Below are 20,681 nucleotides of genomic sequence, written 5' to 3'. Positions count from 1 at the left end.
ATTATACAATAAAAAGAAAGAAAAAATTCTAGTCAGCAATAACAGATCATAGAGGGGTTTCACTGGAGAGGGTCCAATGATGATCTCTTAAGGAGGAGTGACAATTACATCCTCTCCCACACTGAAACATTCACCATCTTCTGGACCCAACTATCAATCACACCTGGGGGAACGTGGTCAGTCAGGCAGGACAGGGATCTACAACAAAGGAGAATATATTCATAGCAACCAGGATCCTGTCCATTTCTTCATGGCTGAATGCATGTTTGAATTCTTCCCAGATAACTGGGTCACATAAGCTTCAAGCAACTTCAAACTTCAACTGTACAGCTGATTCCAACTCCAAAATGAATGTGAGTTTACCCAACAGATGACTACATAATGATCCCCATAGAGGCCCTACATATATTTCCACAGCCTCTCCTTACCAAATGATTGGGCACACTGAAATGGCCACCCCTGGCTCTCTCTGGACACAAAAAGAACTGAGAAATAGAAAAAACACTGCCCTTACTTTTTTTTCATGTTTACCCATAAAGTCCATAAAACTCTTCCAGTCATCAATAAATATACATGTTTTTTCTCTAATCAAAGAAGCCAATTCATCCATTTTGGTAACATTTGTCAACTTTACCACCATTCCTCCATAGGGGGTAGTCTCAAATCTTTATATCTGTGGGCCTAAGTAATCTCACTGCAGTAATCATATATTGAACATCATTATCATAGCGATTTGTCTGAAACGGTATAGGGTTTCCTGCCTGGGCAGGGGGTTGCACTAGAAGACCTCCAAGGTCCCTTCCAACTCTGCTGTTGAATTGTATCATTATCAACTGCCCCTTGTGCATGCCTATGGTATTTAGTCTCCCTGAAACTAATCATAAATGAGGAATGTGATAGAAGCATGAATAATAAAACCAATCACAGTTGGTAAAACTGTTCCCACAGCAGAGTTCAGAAAGTGATTATCTAACAAAACTAGTTATAAAAATGTTTGCACAAAAATATTTATGTGCTGATTTCCAATAATAATTAGGACAAAAAGATCTTTCAGGCAAATGAATTTTTTAATAAACATGTTTTTCAAGGAAACATTGGTCAATGTTCTTCTAAATGAAAATGCTGTTTATCAAAATTACAATGTATTGTGTAACTCAATTCATATATAAAAAATCAGTACCTGCTGTTAACAATTTTTTCCAGGTTGAGATAATATAACACTCCCTGTAATTTGGGATTTAAACAAACTTGCTTTCCATAATTACTATTCTCTTTTAAAAAGGGCAGCTAGCAAAAAGTAAAATAAGTGTAAATTAAAACCTTTTAAAGAAACATTTTTAGGAACAGATCCATACTACTGAGGTGAGACTGCAAAGGAAAGGACAAATTCTCTCTATAAAAAAAATGGACAATAGTTACATGGAAGCTAATAAAATTTCACACATAAGGTAAGAGCTGGAGTTAATTGTTCAAGTTACCCTTGAAATTTAAACAATTTTATTAAAAATAACTAGGTCAGGCCTGCATTATTTCATATTATAGTAATGGAATAAGATGGCTGAATATTCCTTCGTGCAGACAAAATCCTTCCTCAAGAAAATTAAAGCTGCTACGGAAAGAGCAAGAAATTATTTTTTCTGACATTCTTATAGGCAGAGAATGTTTTATACAGCCCAGGCACAAGTTTACCATAGAGAATTTCAGATCAAATATTTTTTCTAATATGACTTTTTACATAATAAGAATGAAAGATTGTGGATGTGGAAAATAGTCTGAACTATCATAACAAAATTGTCAACCACAATTGGAGATACAAAGTTTCATAATACTCACTTAAACATCGGAATATATTTTTGTTACTTTTTAAAATTAAATTTGAAATGTACAACTATGGAAATAGGAGTTTAAAAAAAATCCTAGAAATCAAGTACATTCTTGATAAAATGTAGTAGGTTAAAGCTTGACTGGATCATTTTAATTAGTGAGATTTAATTGTTTCGTTTGCTTGAGGAATGATGGTTTGTTTCAGGCACTTATTAACCCATATACGTGTTTCAGAAATGCCTATGAAAGTATTCTATCTTTTAGTAAGTTTCATGGAAGCCAAAGGCTGCATGTTAAGAAATAAGTGATTTTCACAACTGTTGTAAAAAACCACTACAAACAGCTATAGCTAAGTTGATAGCCTTTGCACCCTAGATGATTATAGTCATTCATACAACTAGATCTTTTTTGCTTTTTTTGTCAATAACTAACATGCCCTTTTAGCTGTAGTTTGAATGAAGATTCTAACTTGCTCCTCCTTTTTATACTATATGCTCATCAATGTTGAGATTGTAGCCCTTACTATGAAAAATGTCTACAAATTGCTCACAATACACGAATCAACTCTAAACTTATTCTGGACCGTGGAAGATCAATTTCACGCACTCTGACTTCAACTTTTTCTCCCGGACCAAGACCAAGACTTCTTCTTTTCTTCGCTTTTGAAAGTTTGTCTTCTGTTATGCTACGAATTGGAATTAATCCTGCTTTACCAACTCCAATGTCAACAAAAACTCCAAAGAGAGTAGCATTTTCAACTCTTCCTGTGAGAATAGTTCCAACTCTTAAATCTTCAGGACAAACAATGCTTTTTTTGAAATCAGGTTGATCAAAATCTGTATGAAAGAAAAAAACCAAAGTAAAAATGATTTTAAAATAAAACTTTGGAAAGAGAACTTTCTAAATTCTAATTTAGGCAATCTATAGATGACCTCAGTTTTATTTTTGAGATCCACAATTTCCATTATAGATTTTTTTTGGATTCCCACAAATGAAAAGCACCCTGAACTGATGGTTAAAATACTTTGTCCGATGAAACATAATCATTAATGTCTAATATACAGTAGCTGGGTATTCTGAGGGGTGATTTTATTTCATGCTAGATGGCATTAAGACTATGAGAATATAACAGATTTAACAGATTAACAGAGTGGTACATCAGATTGGCATTGTGTCAATACAGTGACCAAGTGTATTTTTATGAGAAGTATGAGTCTGCCCATTATGGTCATAAGTTGCAACAGCCGAAAAAGCCTTGCTTAATGACCAGACTCCCTGCTTTCCTTGATGCAGCCATTAAATGAACTTGAGGGTTGTTAAATGAAGTACAGAGGGCCTCCAGGACTGCATAATTAAAAATTCTGCAGTATAATCCTATATTGCTACCATCTATTACTTCTATTATTTCTTTTCACTGGTACTGGCAGCTGAAAAATAATGTCATCTAACCATCTTTTCAAATATAAACTGATGATGTTTTTTATTTATGTCACAAGCCTATGGCCGGTTCTGAAAGAGTTGTAAGTCATGGTCAATTGAACCATATTATCTGTTAGTAATGATCTGAAATTTATTGGGATTAATTTCACCTTATAAAGGGGACGGCAGGCAACTTAATACAGTGTTTCTCAACCTTGTCAACTTGAAGTCCTGTGGACTTCAACTCCCAGAATCCCCCAGCCAGCTATGCTGGCTGGGGGATTCTGGGAGTTGAAGTCCACAGGACTTCAAGTTGACAAGGTTGAAAAACACTGACTTAATAAATAAAACCCACAATAGGCTTGACATAATACTTTTCCACACCCAGATTAATTTAACCCCAGCCCTTTTGGGAGGCATTAAAGACTTGCTTTTCCACTCAGGTACTGGGTCTGAGAGGGATATGAATGGGTAGCCAAGGGCTTTTACAGATTTCTCCAAGGTGTTTTTGTGTGCATTGATGGCTGTGGAGAAGAAATGAAATACAGTTATAATTGCACAGTTAGACTAATTGCCTATCCTGCATCATCCAGATATATTAGACTATAATTCTCACCATATTCAAACCAACACTGTCAATTGTTATATTAGGCTGGCGAAATATGGGGGTGGGGTGTTGTTGTTGTAATGTGATACATCTAGAAGTCACCAGGGTTGGTGGACTGGCTCATAAATTAGCATGACAAATACAAACTAGAGTGAAACTAAGATATATATCCTCTGACTTCTCTGCTTCTGAGTTCAAAAACTTTTGCTTCCACGATTCATTAACAATGTCATTTGAACTTTTTTTTAGGATTTTATTGAAAATTTATATGCCGCCCTTTTCCCTGAGGGGACTCAGGGCGGCTTACAACAGTGAAGGGAAGGGAGTGCAAGACAGGACTTAAAAAGAAAAAAAAGAAAAATCGTGATTAAAAGAAAATTGATCATAAAAACACAACATTCACTCAACATTCGGGCGGGGTGAGAGTAATCCTATCCCCAGGCCTGACGGGATAGCCAGTTCTTAAGGGCTGTGCGGAAGGCCTGGACTGTGGTGAGGGTACGGATCTCCACGGGGAGGTTGTTCCATAATGTCGGAGCAGCAACTGAGAAGGCTCTCCTCCGCGTAGTCGCCAGTCGGCACTGACTGGCGGATGGAATTCGGAGGAGGCCTACTCTGTACGATCTGATGGGACGCAGGGAGGTAATTGGCAGGAGGCGGTCTCTCAAATAGTCAGATCCACTACCATGGAGCGCTTTATAGGTGGTAAGTAAGACCTTGAAGTGCACCTGACGATCAACAGGTAGCCAGCGCAGCTCACGGAGGATTGGTGTTATATGGGCGAACCGTGGTGCGCCCATAATCACTCGCGCGGCCGCGTTCTGGACTAGCTGAAGTCGCCGGATGCTCTTCAAGGGCAGCCCCATGTAGAGCACATTGCAGTATTCCAGCCTAGAGATCACAAGGGCTCGAGTGACTGTTGTGAGAGCCTCCCGGTTCAGGTAGGGCCGCAACTGGCGCACCAGGCGAACCTGGGCAAATGCCCCCCTGGTCACAGCCGACAAGTGGTGGTCAAAACTCAGCTGTGGATCCAGGAGGACTCCCAAGTTGCGGACCCTGTCCGAGGGGAATAAATTTTGCCCCCCCAGCCTGATTGGTGGAATGTTAGCCAAATTTTTGGGAGGAAAACACAACAGCCACTCGGTCTTTTCCGGGTTGAGTACCAGTTTGTTAGCTCTCATCCAGTCTTTAACAGCCTCAAGGCCCCGGTTCATCACGTCCACCGCTTCATTGAGTTGGCACGGGGCGGACAGATACAACTGAGTATCGTCCGCATACTGGTGGTATTTTATCCCGTGCCTTCGAATGATCTCGCCCAGCGGTTTCATGTATATGTTAAATAGCAGGGGGGACAGAACCGAACCCTGCGGCACCCCATAGGTTAGGGGCCTCGGGGACGATCTCTCCCTCCCCACCAACACCGACTGCGACCTGTCCGAGAGGTAGGAGGAGAACCACTGTAAAACAGTGCCGCCCACCCCCACCTCCCGCAGTCGTCGCAGAAGGATACCATGGTCGATGGTATCGAAAGCCGCTGAGAGGTCGAGGAGAACCAGGATGGACGCATAGCCTCCATCTCTGGCTCTCCAGAGATCATCGGTCAATGCGACCAAAGCGGTTTCAGTGCTGTAACCGGGCCTGAAGCCAGACTGGAAGGGGTCAAGGTAGTTAGCTTCCTCCAAGGTACGCTGAAGCTGTAAGGCCACCACCTTCTCAACAACCTTCCCCAGAAGGGGAGGTTGGAGACTGGACGATAGTTGTTAAGAACTGCTGGATCCAAGGACGGTTTCTTCAGGAGGGGCCTCACCACCGCCGCCTTAAGCGCGGTGGGGAGGTGTCCCTCCCGAAGAGAGGCGGTAACAACCGCCTGGATCCAGCCTCGTGTCACCTCTCTGCTGTTGGCAGTCAGCCAGGAGGGACACGGGTCCAGTATGCAGGTGGAGGAACTCACAGCTCGCATAGCCTTGTCCACATCCCCGGAGGCAACATCCTGAAACTCAACCCAGAGATGGTCTACCAAGTTATTCCCCTGTGTCCCGGCTGGATCTGCAGGGGTGGAGTCCAGTTCCGATCGAAACCGAGCAATTTTGTCCGCCAAGAACTGACTATATTCCTCAGCCTTACCCTGCAGGGGGTTCCCCGTCTCCCTCCTATTTAGGAGGGAGCGGGTTATCCTGAACAGGGCGGCTGGGCGAGACTCGGCGGACGCTACCAAGGAGGCAATGTGTGATCTTTTGGCGGTTCTCAATGCCCAAATATACTCCTTGGTGCAAGCTGTCAACAGTGCTCGGTTCGATACGGACCTGTCGGATCTCCACCGGTGCTCTAGGCGTCTCCTCCGGCGCTTTATCTCGTGGAGCTCCTCGGTGAACCAAGGGGGTCTCCGCGAGCCGCTGACCCGGAGGGGCCGTAGTGGCGCAATTCGGTCTAGAGACTCTGATGCCGCCGAGTGCCAGGCCGCAGCAATAGTCTCCGCCGAACTGTGGGCGAGAGCATCTGGAATGACCCCAAGCTCCGTCTGGAACCTAACAGGGTCCATCAGTCGCCTGGGGCGGAACCACCTGGTCGGTTCCTCCTCCCTACGGTGGGGGTTTGGCCTCCGGAAGTCTAGCCTCAGTAGGTAGTGGTCTGACCACGACAGGGGAATGATCTCATTTCCCCTCAGACCAAGATCATAACTCCACTGCTCCGAGAGGAATACGAGGTCGAGTGTATGTCCTGCCAAGTGGGTAGGGCCTCGAATTACCTGGGTCAGGCCCATGGCTGTCATGGAGGCCATGAACTCCTGCGCTCCATCAGAGTGTTCACCGAGCGAAGGCAAATTGAAGTCCCCCAGAACCATTAGTCTAGGGAACTCAATTGCTAGCTCGGCTATTGACTCGCGGAGCGCAGGGAGGGCCGCTGCAACGCAGTTGGGAGGCAGGTACGTTAGCAGCAAACCCGCTTGACCCTTGAGGTCCAACTTCACTAGCAGGGACTCACACCCAACAAGCTCCGGAGCAGGGATCCTACGAGGAGCTAAAGACTCCCGGACTACAATAGCCACACCGCCACCCCTTCCCTGGGCTCTCGGCTGATGAAGCACCTGAAACCCGTCTGGGCACAGCTCTACGAGGGGGACTCCTCCCTCCGTGCCCAGCCATGTTTCAGTAATACATGCCAGGTCTGCCCCCTCGTCTACAATCAAGTCCCGGACGAGGGGAGCCTTATGGATAACAGACCTGGCATTTAGCGACAGCAGCCTGAGACCAGGGTCCTGATCGCTCACGCCATCTGACCTTGGAGTGGGACTCATAGGGCCGGAAGGAGGGATCTCTGCAATATAGCGAACCCTCCTTCCCCTATAATGGCCAGCCCTAAAGTCCCCGCCATATCTGCCTCTCCCTGTTATGACCGCAATGCTCCGACTCTCTCCCGTGGGCATAATTCCCCCAACCACCCCAATGGCCCCCGCTTGCCCCGCCAGGTCCTCCGAATCAGGCATACTCAGACACTCACACAGGCAGTTCCCACAATGTAATTAAAACACAAAAAGAATACAGCAATAATAATACTAAAAGTGGGTCTTTCATACTAACTCATTCAGTCCCACGCACTCAACATACCCATTTAAAATTGCGCAACACAGAATTTAAAATTACGGAACTACGGTTAATATGAAACATAGATTGTTTAAACAAGTCAGTTTTATAACCTACAGATTGATGTTTGCTGGTTTCAAACAACAGTTAAATAGTATAGCAATGGCTTCTAAAAAATGAAAGAAAAACTTCCATACTTCTTGCTAGAAAAACAGTGCATTGAAATATGAGCTTTACTCCTCTTGTGACCTCCCCCCATTCTGAAAGGGTGCCTGCTTTATTTTCTACCACTGTTTTTTTTAAAAATACACTTAGTTAGCCAGCACCTATTCAATCCCAGAATTGTTTTTATTTTAATTGTTGAGTTCCTACAAAGCTCCACAGTCTGATGCAATCTACTTGCATGACTTCCTAAGGCAACTGTTACTGCCATAATCTATGTTGCAGTTGAGTGCAATACTGCAAAAACCTGTTCCGAGAATACAGCTGCTCCTAATTTCAGTGCAATTTAATTAAAGATATGGTCCAGTTCACTGCATCCTATTGTCAATGTTAATCTGATCCTGAAAGCTCTTTGAGTCTATTAAAAGCAGTCAACACTTCACTAGGGATGTTTAAGGAATTTGGATATGAAGTGACCTGAAAGAATGTCTGAGAACCACTGGCTTCCACACTTACTAAACATTTCAGTAGTTAAATGATAGTGTAACAAAATATGTTTTAAGATCCATATTTAGAAAGAAAATATATTTAATATATGATAAGTTCATGTTTTAGATGAGGTAATTTAGAAATATATATTTAAATGTCATTTCCTTAAATGGAAAATTGTTAAAAAAATACCTTAAGCCCCCAATTATTGCATAAAAAGAAGAAAATAAGCTTATGGGGTAATAAATTGTAATATGAGCTGCAAATGAATGGATTTAACTATTACCAGTTGGATAATTGCAATTCATAGTACAGGAGGTTGCCTTTGAAAACAGTATGGATGAATTTCAATGAATTCAAAGTAGAGCATCAGGATTGCTCTCTGGGACTGGTTGATTGAACAGATTATGCCTGTTCTTCCCCATCTATGTTGGTTGCCAGTCTGTCTCCAGATGCAATTCAAAGAAACCATAGTGGCATAGTGGTTAGAATGCAGGCTAACTCTGCCCACAGCCAGGAGTTCAATCCTGACTGACTCAAGGTTGATTCAGTGTTCCATCCTTCCAAAGTCAGTAAAATAGACACCCAGGCTGTTGGGGGCAATTTGCTGATATTTGTAAATCGCTCAGAGAGTGCTGCAAACCACTATGGACTGTTATAAACATCTAACTGCTATTGCTAAAGTTTTGGCTTCGACTTTTAAAGCCTTAAACAGCTTAGAGCCAGGTTACCTGAAGTAATATCTTTTCCATATGTAGCCACTGGGGTTTTAAGCTTATCTAATGATGTCCTTCATTAAAAGTCTTTTCACTAAAGTAAGTGAGTTAAGGAGGACAACTTTTTCTGTGCCATCCCATTTATGGAATTCCCTCCCTAACTTATGCTATATTAAATATATTTCCAAAGAGAAGCTCAGGAGGATCATTTTGATGACAAATGAAGACATTTCCTATTTTCCCAAGCTTTTGACATGGCTTTTAATTCATGTTGTTTTAGTTTCCAAATGATTAGTTTTGCTGCTGTCTACTTTATATGGTGTTTGTATTTTGTATTTTTAGTCGATTGATCATACATGTTTTTACTCAGAGCATATTTTTAATGTGTTTTATTGTAAAGTTTCCAGAGAACTTTAGCCATTGAATATGCTTTAAAAAAACAATATAAATATTTAAAAAATCAATAATGTATGCTGCATCAACTTTATGTTGGACAGGGAAGCTATAGGATTCCAATAAATAAATACTGTATATCTTAGCAACCTGTTTGTAAAACCCATATAAATCACTTCCAACCAGGCTCACTGCATTTTCTGAAATACATTCGCCATTCTTTTTACTGTTTTACCATTGTAAAAGTCTTTGTGACTTTAGAAAAATTTAGTATAATGCCAGTTTAAACAAATAAACAGGGTTTGCAACAAACATCTAAGCCTAAAATATGTTCTCTGGTTCATCTACGCTTCAGGATCCCCACAAAACACAATGCTAGATTCATCTCCCCCCCACACACACTACTAAGGCAGGAATAATGGAAAAGATTCACAACTCATTTTCAAAGTCAGGTGGAACAGTACAGCAAACTACTAGTCAGGGATCATGAACTTAACCAGGACAATACTTCTATGGTTTTGAAGTATCATAATTTAGAATAGGGATAAAATTTCTTAAAGATAAAACTAATTTTTGTTACCTACCACACAAAGCAGTCCAATACTTTTCTGCTCCCAGACAGCTTAAAGAGCATGTACCTATCCAACTGAAATGTCACTAAAATGATAAACAAAAACTGACATATCAAAGGCAAAAGAACAATATCATCAAACCTCTTACCTTTCCGAATGTCAAAACTTTCTGGCTGAGTCAACCCATCAATTATTATTTGTAGTGTTTGTTCCGTTGTATTCAATTTTTTTGTAATTCCATCCATCCCTTCTCTTTCAATTATTGAATTCACTTTCTGCTGCATGTTTGACTTTCCTATATTGCACGGACTTTCTCCAACAAGTGTTAAAAACCTTATGTATAAAATAGAAACATAGTACATGGAAGAAAAGCTTATATAGGCAGCATAAATAGATAGCACAAATAATATATTTTCCCTCTCTATCTCCATCTTCATCTCATCCTTTAGATCATAAAAGATTTTAGCTGGAATAACTTTTGATGCACATACGTACATACATACATATATGCTACAAATACAATACTATAAAATCAACCTACCTAAAAATGGAGAGGGAATATGATGAAAGGGGAACAGGGTGGAATCTGTTGTTGATCGAGCCACCACCACCCCCAACAACATGAAGCCCCTCCATTGGTGTCCCAAGACAAATGCCAGAGCCAGGTCCCTTACAGAAGGTTAGGAGGTTGGAGCTAAGCTCACATTGTGTGTGTGTGTGTGTGTGTGTGTGTGTGTGTGTGTAAGATATTCCAGAACAGTGATGGCTAACCTTTTCTGGGCCGAGTGGCCAAAGTGTAGATGTGGGTGTATGTGTGTGAATGCGTGTGTGTGTGCTGGAACCCCCAAAATGCAATTTGCCCCCCATGCATGTGTCCCACCCCATGTATGTGAACGCCCCCCCACATGCCTTGCCCCAACACATACACATGTAATCTCTGTGCATGTGTGTGTCAAACCTCTTGCATGTGCCCCCCCCAAGCATATGCACCTGCCTCCCCCTGCCCCCTCCTGCATAGCAGAGACCCAAAGGCTGGCCCATGAGAGGTGCATGTGCATCCGTGTCAGAGCTGAACTGGGGCGATGGCTTGCGTGCTATCAGAGAGGGCGCTGCATGCACCTCTGGCATGTGTGCCATAGGTTCGCCATCACGGTTCTAAAGGGATCTCGCAATGACAGAGAAGGCTCTTCTCCTGGACCTCCCCTCAGCTGAAATATGAGGCCTGCAGCATGCCTCCTCTGCCAGCATGGGTGGGATGGGCTAATAAATCCTATAGATTCAATGGGTTTCATTCCAAGGCATGGCTAGAATCTTTAGTCCCCCTCAGTTATAAAATTAGGCAATAGTCTTCTCTCATTAATAAGACCATGCTAACTTAGCCTCTGCAACTGCCCTACACTGCAGAGCATAAGAGCAATGGAGGCAGAAGAGAGCTAAAGCTGTTACTACTGTATTGCTTCGGCCTTACTGAGGGACATGTTAAGAGTCCATGTGACTCTGTAGCCAAGGATTCCACTCCACATACATCTAAAGGTCTCACTGTTAGTGAGGAAGAAGGAATAATAGGTTGCTTCTCCTGCTCCTATTTTTTATTATTACATTTCTATGCTACCCATCTCATTGTTACAAACTACCCTTATATTTTTACTTTTATGGCTCCAACTTTGGTGTATTCCCTAGCGTTTGTCTTTGGCAAATGTTAAGCAACTTTCCCAATTCAAAATGAATTATTTGAGAAAAGCTTAGGGGATACCTTTGTGCGTGGATTTTGCCATACAAAGAGTGATGAACAACTATTCCCCTCTCAAAATCACATTGTGACCTTGTGAACAATTACTTGGCACCAGGAACAAATGCCTGCAGCAGTGGCTGTGGCTGTTTGCATTTGAGTTGAAACTCTGTACTATTCTGCAAGATGGTTTTTCTACTTCAGCCTGAACACATCCAGTGAAAGGAATTCAACATCGCCTCTGTGGGTAGGTGATTCTATTGCTGAAAGACTATTACTATTGGAAATTGATTCAGATCTGCCTTCATTTAACTGAAATCCATTAATCTGTGTCCTGTACATTGGGATAGCAGCAAGAATAGCAACAATAAGAACAAAAAAAGCCTGGTATACATTGTACACAACATGACACCTCTTCATTAATTGAAGATTGCTGTTATCTCTTCCAGTTATCATTTCTCAAGGCATTTGATTTCATTTTTCAAAATGAAAAACACATTTATCCACTACTTTTTTCTATCTCTAACCTAGCTAAATCACTCTGAAATTTATGCTAAAAATGGAGATGAGCACTGCCCCCTAGATTCAGACAAAAAACAGGGGAAACCTTTACTATATTTGATTTAACAGCTCTTTCTTTGTTATGTGTTGATATCTTTTCATGGCAAAATTCCAATTTATTGCAGGGAAAAGTGCCCTGGGTGTTTCTAACCAATTTGCCCATCTAAGGAGGAGAATGAAAATCTGTGGAAAAATCCAACAGCCAACCTCAGAATTGACAGTCAATCTTATAAATTCATACTCATACAATTCCATTTCATTGTATACTTTTAGAGCTACATCTGATTTAGAGATATAGGATATGATATAATATAGTCATTTCCGAATCAACTGTGTCCTTAGTGAAAGCCTTTCCTTCCTTCCTTCCTTCCTTCCTTCCTTCCTTCCTTCCTTCCTTCCTTCCTTCCTTCCTTCCTTCCTTCCTTCCTTCCTTCCTTCCCATGGCTCATTTTCACCCAAATAAACAGCCTTGACGGGTACTTGGAAGAGAAATCAATATTAAAGACAAAACTCCATCTTAGCAGTAATGCATATTGATCTCCTCTATTTTTAAATGTCATTGCTAAGAACAAAGCAAATCCTTTTGGGTATGGAAAAACATCCACAATTATACCAAGGTCACAGAAAGTGGAATAACAGCATAGTATCATTATGCTATGCTATGCTATACGGAAGAAAGAATAATGCTATAAGCAACTATTTCTCTCTGTCTTCATTTATTTTTTGTTGGGTGGAACAACTGATACACTGGGATCGACAAAAGAGCACTAATGGAGAACTTCCAGCTTACAGTATTTTAAAAGCAAATGATAGGAATTGTAATAAATATCTATCTCTTTTTTTACAACACATTTTTATTTGTAGGTGATTGCTAATAATAAATTACATTTAATAATTTATTTTCAAACTATTTGACAAAAAATGCACACATGCACAAAATTAAGACATACTTTGCAAAGAAATATTTAAAGTTTATGAAAGTATATGTTAAATGCCAAAATACAAATTAAAAGATCAGTGTTAGAAGTTAAATAGTAAAACATTTTTATTGCACTCTCAAGAAATATTCTAATTTTATTAATACGGATGATCTCATATGAAAATGCAATAATGGAGAAAATACCTGGTATCTCTCTCACCTTCCCATTTTGGCTGACATTCATAATTAAGTATATTGAAAAATTCACTGATGCATGTTGGAGGTTTTAAATACTCAGGCTACAGTTCTATTTTCTATTATGTAGACGTAAGCCCTATTGAATCAAACAGAGCTAACTTTTCAATAGGTAGATACAGAAGTTAATTCTTAGGAATGTAACACTAGACACATAACACTGCTAGTGTTTATTTTAAGTAAGTTATTAAAGGACTCCAACTTTGAAAACTTTACTTGAGAGTGTCAATATTCTCATGCAAATGTCAGCATTCATCATATTTTAGACAGTCACTGTAATCTGTACGTTAATATTTATTTTCATAATTCATGATGTTACCCACATTCTAAGTGAATTTGCTGAAGCTTCAATAATAAAAGAAAATGCCAGTTCATGTTACAATTTTTAAAGATCATGAATACGCTTGAACATCAATTGGGATGAATAAAAATTGCTTTTTCCAGAAGTTTGAATAGCATAGGTTAAAGATCTGCCAACTAATGACCATGTTTTATACAGCAAATAGGCTAATTGTTCTGGTAGACAAGGGATCTGAATGTAGCTAATATTAGAGTTCCAAATATCTAAATAAATACTGACTGTTAAGAGAATAGTGTAAGACATACTTTGGAAATTTCTTTGGTTTAAACACTGTCTAAAACTATGCAAAAGGTACAACCAATCTATTCCAAAGAATAACTTACTAGCTACAATTAAAATAAGAAAAATGCAAATTTCTTCACCTATCCCATACTATATGAGTGCATTTCTGTTTGCTCTGTAGATAAAATATTGAATGCAAGCCTTCTTACTTTTCCTCTTTCATGTCCTTAAGCCTCTCAGAAAAGAATTTCTTGAGTACTAGAGTGACTCTGTAGGAGGCTTGGGAACTAGTTTTTGGATTGCAGTGAAAGAAGAGCAAATCTGATATAGGTAAAGGTGCTTTTCTGTCCAAGGATGAGCTATATCTGCCTCTAACTGTACCTAGCTTTTAGCTCTTGTAGGAGGCAAGGTAGACAGAGGGAAATAGGAAACCTTGCTTTTGCTGGATGAATCGACTGGATGTTGCCTATTATCACAATAAAAGGGGCTGAAATAGGTTACATCTTATTTAAATGTACTGATACCAAACAAATGTTACTATCACTAGTTAGTCACGAAATGGAGAAAGATTCCCTTATTTTAACAATATATTTAAGTGTAAAAAATGTATCTATGGCTACTTTGCTGAAACTCCAGAAAGCCGATATCAACCGATACCTTGCAGGTGCTTCCTGCAAGGATTTTTTAAAAAAAATGTAATCCTTGCAATCAGCCCAATTTTGTTGCTATTACTATAATTTTTATTAGGCAGTTAATATGCATACTGCTTTAGCCTTAAGAAATAAAGTAAGATAGGCTGAATCCAAAGACGTTTACAGTTTGTGATTCAAGAAAAGAAGGGCAGCAGAATAAAAGTACGGAAATAGTCATAAGCAGGCAAAGAACATATATCATCACATTGATCCTAGAATATTCACAGGAGGACCCAGAGTTATGCACACTATTCTAGAATATGAAATTGAGAATAGGCTTTGGCACTACTCTTTAGGATAGCTTTTTACAGTCTGATGCTCTCCACGCAGACATGGGAAAAGATTGGGAGAGGAACCCTGATTTAAGTCACTGTCTTGAAAGGGTTTGTGGAGGTTTTTTTTAATTAAACAACATTTAAAATACTATTTATTCCACAAGATTTCAGTTTAACTCAAAATTGTATTACATTTGTGTTGAAGTCAAAGGATAAAGGGATCCTCTACAGTACTCAGTTAAGCACAATTAATTGTTGCATCCATTATTATGTCAGATTGAATCTTTATGAACTGAAATTAACTAGAATTTGAGGGGGGACGACAGCACAATCTAATAATTAGGCACATGTTGTTTGCCAGATGCCATAAGTTCTAGTTGGTTATTTCTCCTACTTACTTGAGACATGTCAGAAACATAGTGGGTGTTGACAAGAAGATGCTTTGAGGATTATGCTGCATACAAAAAACTGTTAAAGTCTCCCCTCCCACCCTTTCTGGCAGAGTTAAAATGACATATCTATGACAGTGTGTATGGAAAAAGTTGCAACAACTGATCCCTGAAGGACATATGTTATGTAATTCTAAACATGCCTGCTTAGAAGGCAAGATGACATCTGGCATTAAGTGAGTATTTGCATCTAATAATTGATCATGAATATGATCAAAATAAGCATAGGAAAGGGAATTTAACCATAAATCCCCTGCTGTAATCCTGATGAAAATATTTCTGGTTCTATTTCTAGTTCTAAAATCATTAAGAGGAAATTGATATCAGTCAAAAATTCCCGTTTCACTCAAATATCTTTACTTCTGTGTAAACATGCTAAGGATTATGGTCCTGCACAAGGGACTAATCCATAAAAGCCAATTGTTCTGCTTTTACTCTTCAGGTTTTATCCTTCTCTCTCTGCAATCAGCATAAAGTGTAAAGTTATTTATTCTCATCAAGCATTTTTTTGATGTTTAAATAAAGATTTTATTCATAGATAGTTATATTTCAACTAATTTAATCATCTTAATTTTGGAAAAACCAATTTTGCTTCCAAACCGACAGTGATTCAGCTATCAGAAGACAAAAAAGCTTGCTAAGTGGATGTAAATAATAATTACACCAGCAAATAAATCAGGAGAGCTTACTTTGAACTGGACTGGCCTACAAGAAAAACCAAGTGAAAAAGAGAATGGTGGCATGGGAAGACAAAGCATTACATGGCCAATACATTAAACAAGTAGCAGGGAAAGCAGATAATAATAGGACCTGACAATGATTAGGAGCAGAAAATTTGAAGAAAGAGATCAAGGGGCTAATTCTGGCTACACAAGTCCATTTGATAAGAACAAATGCATACAAAGTCAGAACCGGGAAGACAACAACAGACAGTAAGAGTTGTCTATGCAAAGAAACTGAAGTACCAGTGGACCACCTGGTTAGCTGCTGCAAGATTACTCAGACTGACTACAAGCAATGGCACAACAAAATTGCAACAATGGTGCATTGGAAAATCTGCAAGAAACATCATTTGCTGCAAGCAAGAAATGGAAGCATAAAAGAAAGAAAATAATAAAAAAGGAAGAAGCTAAAGTGCTGTGGAACTTTAGAATTCAAACAGACAAGCATCTGTCACATTATACCACAGACTTAACAAATGTTGATAAGAAAGACAAGAGGTGTGGATAGTGTGCATGGCATTACCTGGAGACAAAAGAGTCGAAGAGAAAGAACTGGAGAAGATAACAAAATACAAAGACCTGCAAACAGAAATAGAATGACAATGGCTAAAGAGACCAAAGTAATACCACTAATAATAGGAACCTGGGTGCAATCCTAAAACAACTGGAGCATCATTTGAACACCATTGACAAAATCACCATTGCAAAACCAGCTTCACTTGAAATAGCTTATACTGTATACATTCCTGACATAGGCACAGGTTATTTTTAAACAAATGCTAGTAGCAATTCTGGATTAAATTTCCTTCTCTTCCATTTAGATCAGGCATGTCATACCTGTGGCCCACAGGTCACATGTGATCCCGGACAGTTAGTAATGCAGCCTACACATATAATTATAATTACAAGTGTAATTGCACATATCTACATACACACGCACGCACACACGTCTCACATAGAGTTGAGAACAAGCCTGCAGTATCTAGAACTCATTTAACCATTGTTATAAGATCAGCATTAGTATACTTAGAGCCCTGCTACCAAGAGTTTTTTGTAATCTGGAAGAAATATTACTTCCCAGACTAAAAACTAAAAGAGCTAACTGCATATTCATTTTTTCACTGCTTACCTCATTGCAATATTATATGATTCAGGGTGGATACATGTTTGATCCAAAGGATTTGGCTGCTGAATGACATTTGCTGCAGCTTTAGTTTTCTTTTTACACCGTTTCTCATTTGTGACTGCTTTATGACTCCCAGCTGCAAGCTCATTTTGTTGACTGAGATCCAAAATCATGAGAGAAAAGGATGTAGTTATCATTAAAGCAGTGAACATCATATGTATCTTTTCTGTTTCTGCTCAATGGGCAAAACTGCAAAACCTCAAACTCTATATACAGATCATGCAAACATTGTTAACAAATAGCATTATAATTATCAAATCCTCAAAAATTCTGCATATAGTGGATCTGAAATGCTCTAATTTAATTATCTGTATTTCTGTCAAGCTCCATTGAAATTGAGCAATTAAAAAAAAACACAGACTCAATATTTGAATCACAGAAAATAGTATAAACAACTTCACTCATGAAGCACAATGCAATTGTAGAACACATGGCTTGTAGTTTGAGGGCACCAGATTCAATTTCTGGCAAATTTCTGAGAAAAATCTTGAAATGACATTGCTGGTCTATATAGCTAATGCTAAATTAATAGGTTATGGTTAGAATTGTTTTAAGACTGATTCATATGCTGCCTATAAAGAGTTCAGACATCAAACTGGGATCTGAAATCTCTTTTCTTTTTCCCTGCTTTTGTGTGGGTGAGTTTGTTGGCTTAAAACCTTAATATGTTAAATCAGTGGTTTTTTTTTTTAATTGTGCATAGTCATTGTATCTTATATCCCCCGTCCTATATGCCAAAGAAAACCTCACTCATAAATGTACTATTACACAGTGGTCTATGCATAGAACTGTTATCAACTTATATTTTTATTTAATTTTTATGGGTTTTCATTGAATTCCAAGACCAATCGTAGATCGGAAGATATGACTCCATATATTAAAAACATGTGTATCAATATGAGAGCCAGAATTCCTTGCACTATCTTACAATGTATTTTTCCTCCTTTTGTGTAGACTATACCAACTGAGACTCAAATGTAGCTACAGCTTCCTAAGATATCTAAGGCTGGCAAGTTCAAAGTTATTAATACTGGGGGGAGGGAGGGAGTATTTAAGATATCTCTATATCCAAAGTTGGGTCAACCTTCGGCTTCTGAAATGAGTGTTCAATCAAATTGCTATTATATTTCTCTTCTGCTTAAAATTTAATTGAACTGTCGTTTGGAGTTTCTTGTCTTGGAAATGATGAGAACCTTTATTATGACATACAGTCTTTACTTGCCAGAGAATATTCATCATTGGGTCAAAGTCAAATTGACATCATAAGACATTATATAATGCAAATATATCTAGGGTAGGTATTACTATTGAGAGCTGCAACATGTGGGTGGGATAATGTGGAAAAAGAAGAGAGGAAAGAAGAGGCTCTGCTTATTCTCTCTCTATACTCCCAATAAAAATGTCTATAATATTAGACCATCATCTCAAATTTAATTTGATTTATTACATTTGATAGTTTCTTTGTGAGAGGAAACAATATCTATTAAAGTTAGATGGATCAATATCTTAACTTGTATGACACAAATCCTTCCAAGGTTATTCATAAGCAACATATACTATTTTATAAATCCAAAACAAATGATATCAACATATAAAAACTCAGCATATCTTCCCGTATGGCAGTTGATGAGGATGGATGGGAGGTTAGAGTAGTGGAAGATTAGTGGGATCGGTGTCTCCATCTGAATGTTTATTTCATTATGTTAAGAGATAGTAATTAATATCTCTAAAGCTGAGTTATGAACTTCATAGCTGTGAATCTATGACTCTACTCCCTAAATCACATTGCCCTTCTATGACCCCTCTTATGCTATAATTGACTAATCAGCAGACTACAAATTACTCTTCATCCTAAATGCAGACTCTTAAGTCAAGGATTCTGACCTATTACCTACTGGAGTTTTTTATTTTTTCAAATCTCTACTTACATGTGGCAAATAAGTAATCAACCTCACACCCTTTTTATATTACCTGCAGAATGATCTGATGTATTCTTGATTGATCCTGATAAAGCCAGCACATTGTTGAAAGGATTTTGGGCCCAATCCTTTGACATCTTTAAGCTGTTCCCGACTGATAAATGGTCCATTTTTCTCTCGCCATTCAATGATATTTTTAGCCCTGTTGGCATTAAGTCCTGCAATATGTCTAACAAGCATAATAAAAGGAGATTTGTAATCACATTTCATAAAAGGAAGCAATAAGTACTATCAAAGCAACATAATACAGATACTGCTTGCTCTATGACAGGAGTGTCAAACTTGTGTCTTCCCGTTATCATTACGTGCTGTATTGTGACTTTTTCCCTTCACTAAAGCAGGGATGGGGAGGGCCAGCGTGTGAAGCATCCGGCCCATGGGTCACAAGTTTGACTTCACTGCTCTAGGAGGATTGGAAAAAAGCTTCATTGTAGTTGCTCTACTATAGAAGTGACAAATCCAGAGATCTCCACTCAAGCAATGGCTTCTTCAGTTAATAATACAGAATGGTGCAGTTTTACTAATACTAAAAGCATAAGCATGTGTTGGTTTCCTTATAAAGTTTCATACTTATGAAACTTTACCACACTTATGTTTAAGAAAAACACAGTGGAGGAGGAGGAAAAATACTTGAGAGATAGTAGCCAGTAGGGGAATCGAAAATAGAGGAGTTTCGCAGGTGAGGAGCACAATCACTTCCCAACTATAGAAACTAAGTTTCAGAGTATGTTTAGTGACTATGTGAGGAAGCCTCATCCTGTAAAACTGAAACATACAACTATCTTATAGTGCCAAACTCAAAAAAACAAAACCAAGCCAGTAAAAATAACAACATGAACAAAGAAAACCAGCAGGAGGTAAAGGATTTCCTAATTAATGCATAGTATTAAACCCAGGACTATCTGCCTATTGGGCCTTAGATCATGGGCTTGTGACTGCTGCAGTAAGCCCTGTATCTTAGGAAACAAGGCAGTTCCCTTGAAACCAAAGTGGTTGAGCTACAAATGTTTAGAGAGTCAGATCGGTATGTAGAAGAGATCTTTTGGAATGGGATAACTTTTTTCTACTCCCAAGATAAAAGCGTACCTATCATTAGGGTAAAGAGAAGTACAGTATTGGGAAAAGAGAACACCTATGACATGAGATATTGCTATAGAAGAGTCTCCAATTCTTAGGGGATAGGTCTAATAGCAAAGATTTTAATCTGGGGCTGGAAGGCTTTTGGTTTAATATTTGATCATATAATATTCTAATGTGGAGTGAGATATAAGTGTTGTAGAACCTGTGCCTACAATGCTGTTACATTTTACATTTTTTAAAAATGGCAAACAGCAAACAAGTCATGTGAAGTCACATTTGAAAAATAGGGAAGTACTGAAAAATGCAGAGCACTGGTACAAAACAGAGTGCAAGTAAATGAGAGCCTAATCTCTTTATAATGCCTGGAAGTAATCTAAAGCCACAATGAGCGATGGCCAACTGGAATGTTCAGTATTCTACAATGCAAGAAAGGTGGAACCACAAAAAGACCAGCAGGGCTTTCTAGCAATTTCCAGGAAACTATAGAA

At 39.1% G+C, this 20,681-nt stretch overlaps 1 protein-coding gene across 5 annotated transcripts in view; it reads right to left on the bottom strand.

Moving 5' to 3' along the window:
* Positions 1-1,503: 1,503 nt before the first annotated feature.
* The window catches only part of SRBD1 (S1 RNA binding domain 1), a 143,610-nt gene continuing 124,432 nt past the window's right edge, over positions 1,504-20,681 (bottom strand). For 4 of the 5 annotated variants that reach the window (XM_087717693.1, XM_087717696.1, XM_087717695.1 and 1 more), the window contains 4 exons: positions 19,106-19,282; positions 17,078-17,230; positions 9,912-10,096; positions 1,504-2,660 (listed from right to left, as the gene is read on the bottom strand). In XM_087717693.1, the coding sequence (XP_087573819.1) occupies positions 2,371-2,660; positions 9,912-10,096; positions 17,078-17,230; positions 19,106-19,282 (805 nt within the window). In that variant the 3' untranslated portion in view covers positions 1,504-2,370. The remainder of the gene's footprint in view (positions 2,661-9,911; positions 10,097-17,077; positions 17,231-19,105; positions 19,283-20,681) is intronic. The other variant, XM_087717694.1, reaches the window with a different exon arrangement.

This window comes from Thamnophis sirtalis, unplaced genomic scaffold (genome assembly GCF_051295495.1).
Source record: "Thamnophis sirtalis isolate CommonGarterSnake01/CBP01778 unplaced genomic scaffold, rThaSir2_p1.2 scaffold_6, whole genome shotgun sequence".
Taxonomy (NCBI): Eukaryota; Metazoa; Chordata; class Lepidosauria; order Squamata; family Natricidae; genus Thamnophis; species Thamnophis sirtalis.
This window is presented reverse-complemented; position numbering and strand designations above follow the sequence as displayed.